The sequence below is a fragment of the Geospiza fortis genome, unplaced genomic scaffold, assembly GCF_000277835.1.
Source record: "Geospiza fortis unplaced genomic scaffold, GeoFor_1.0 scaffold611, whole genome shotgun sequence".
NCBI lineage: Eukaryota > Metazoa > Chordata > Aves > Passeriformes > Thraupidae > Geospiza > Geospiza fortis.
Window position 1 is genome coordinate 30,437 of NW_005054865.1, and position 2,069 is coordinate 32,505.

The window sequence follows — 2,069 nt, forward strand, 5'->3', positions numbered from 1 at the left end:
CATCCATCCATCCATCCATCATCCATCCATCCATCCATCCATCCATCCATCCATCCATCCATCCATCCATCCATCCATTATCCATCCATCCATCATCCATCCATCCATCCATCCATCCATCCATCCATCCATCCATCCATCCATCCATCCATTATCCATCCATCCATCATCCATCCATCCATCCATCCATCCATCCATCCATCCATCCATCCATCCATCCATCAATCCATCCATCATCCATCATCCATCCATCCATCCGTCCTGGCCTTGGGCATTCCCGTGTGTTGTCACTTTCCCTGGATTCTCCCCCCATCCCAATAAAGGCAGATGAAGATTTGGGATTTAGGACACCCCGTGGAGCTCAGTGGGATCCAATCCTGGATCATCCCAAAATCAGAGCTTCCCTCTGCAATCCCGTGGCCATTCCTGGTGCTCTGAGCTCTTCCCTTCTCCAGGAGAACATTCCCAGCTCTCCCAGCCTGGCTCCAGAGCAGCTCTAGCCCTCAGAACATCTCCAGAACCTGCTCTGGAATTGCTCCAGCAGCTGCAAACCCTCCTGAACTTGGGATCTGGGAGCAGAAGCAGCTCCACGGGTGGGGCCTCCCCTGAGCCTCCCCGAGCAGGGCGACAGGAGGGCCCTGAAGTGACAAACGCCCCACCCCGAGTGTCCCCAAGCCCTCACCAGCTGGTTGGACACGTCCCCGTGGTCCTTCCTGGTCATTCCCTCTCCGATGGCCGATTTCATCAGCCGGGACAGGGACGGCAGAACGTTGATGGGGGGGTAAATCTGTAGGGGTGGAGCAACCCCAATGTCCAGCCAGAGCTGGGGGACCCCACCCCTACTCCCAGCACCCCCATCCTGGTGTTCCCGGGAGGTTTCCAGCCCTGGTGGGTGCTGGATCCAGCCCTGGATCCATCCCTGGATCCATCCCCGGAGATGGGAAGGGGTTTGGGAACGAACCTGGCGGTTGTGGAGCTGCCGGTCCACGTAGATCTGGCCCTCGGTGATGAACCCAGTCAGGTCGGGGATGGGGTGGGTGATGTCTGGGGTGGGGCGACAGAGGGGTTGTGAGACCCCAAAGTGGCGCTGGCAGCTCAGCTGGACATGGGACAGCGCTGGGTGACATCTGTGGGGTCACCGGGGCAGCACAGACCCCACTGGGGTCAGTAGGGGGGGTTGGTGTCACCCCCTTGTCCTGGAGAGACCCCAAATAGGAGGGGATGGGGATGGTTGGATGACAGAGAGGTATTTTGGTGTCACCCCCTTGTCCTGGAGTGACCCCAAATGGGAGGGGATGGGGTGTTTGGGGTGGCACAGAGGGACCTCAGTGTCACCCCCTTGTCCTGGAGTTGGGCACCCCAAATCTGGGTGGTTGGGGTAGCACAGAGAGGTTTTGGTGTCACCCCCTTGTCCTGGAGTGACCCTAAATGAGTGGGAATGGGGTGGCTGGGATGGCACAGAGGGGTTTTGGTGTCACCCCCTTGTCCAGGGACCCCAAATGGGAGGGGATGGGGTGGCTGGGATGGCACAGAGGGGTTTTGGTGTCACCCCCTTGTCCAGGGACCCCAAATGGGAGGGGATGGGGTGGCTGGGATGGCACAGAGGGGTTTTGGTGTCACCCCCTTGTCCAGGGACCCCAAATGGGAGGGGATGGGGTGGCTGGGATGGCACAGAGGGGTTTTGGTGTCACCTTCCTGAAGCCAAGGACCCCAAACAGGAGGTGTTGAGGGGTTGTTGGGGACATGGAGAACTCTCAGACCCCAAACCACCCCAGCATCCTCACCGCCCCAGGAGCTCCCAAACCCGGGTAAAACCAGCGCAATTTGGGATTTCCCAATCCTGCGATTCCCAGAGTGGGGAAATCCCGATCTCCCACGGCGTTCCCGCCCCCTCCCGGTATTCCCGGCCCCACCGTGTCCCGCTGACCGTCGTTGGGCATGGTGAGGATGGGGATCTGGGTGATGGAGCCGTTCCTGCCCTCCACGCGCCCGGCGCGCTCGTAGATGGTGGCCAGGTCCGTGTACATGTAGCCGGGGAAGCCGCGGCGGCCCGGGCCCCCCCTCCCGGG

The 2,069-nt window shown here is 60.3% G+C and overlaps 1 protein-coding gene across 1 annotated transcript in view; it reads right to left on the bottom strand.

Moving 5' to 3' along the window:
* Nucleotides 1-2,069, bottom strand: part of LOC102038205 (V-type proton ATPase subunit B) — an 18,348-nt gene that overhangs the window by 2,133 nt on the left and 14,146 nt on the right. Inside the window, exons 9-11 of the mRNA XM_031065554.1 lie at nucleotides 1,928-2,061; nucleotides 962-1,044; nucleotides 683-787 (exon numbers count right to left, since the gene is read on the bottom strand). Of these exons, the coding sequence (XP_030921414.1) occupies nucleotides 683-787; nucleotides 962-1,044; nucleotides 1,928-2,061 (322 nt within the window). The remainder of the gene's footprint in view (nucleotides 1-682; nucleotides 788-961; nucleotides 1,045-1,927; nucleotides 2,062-2,069) is intronic.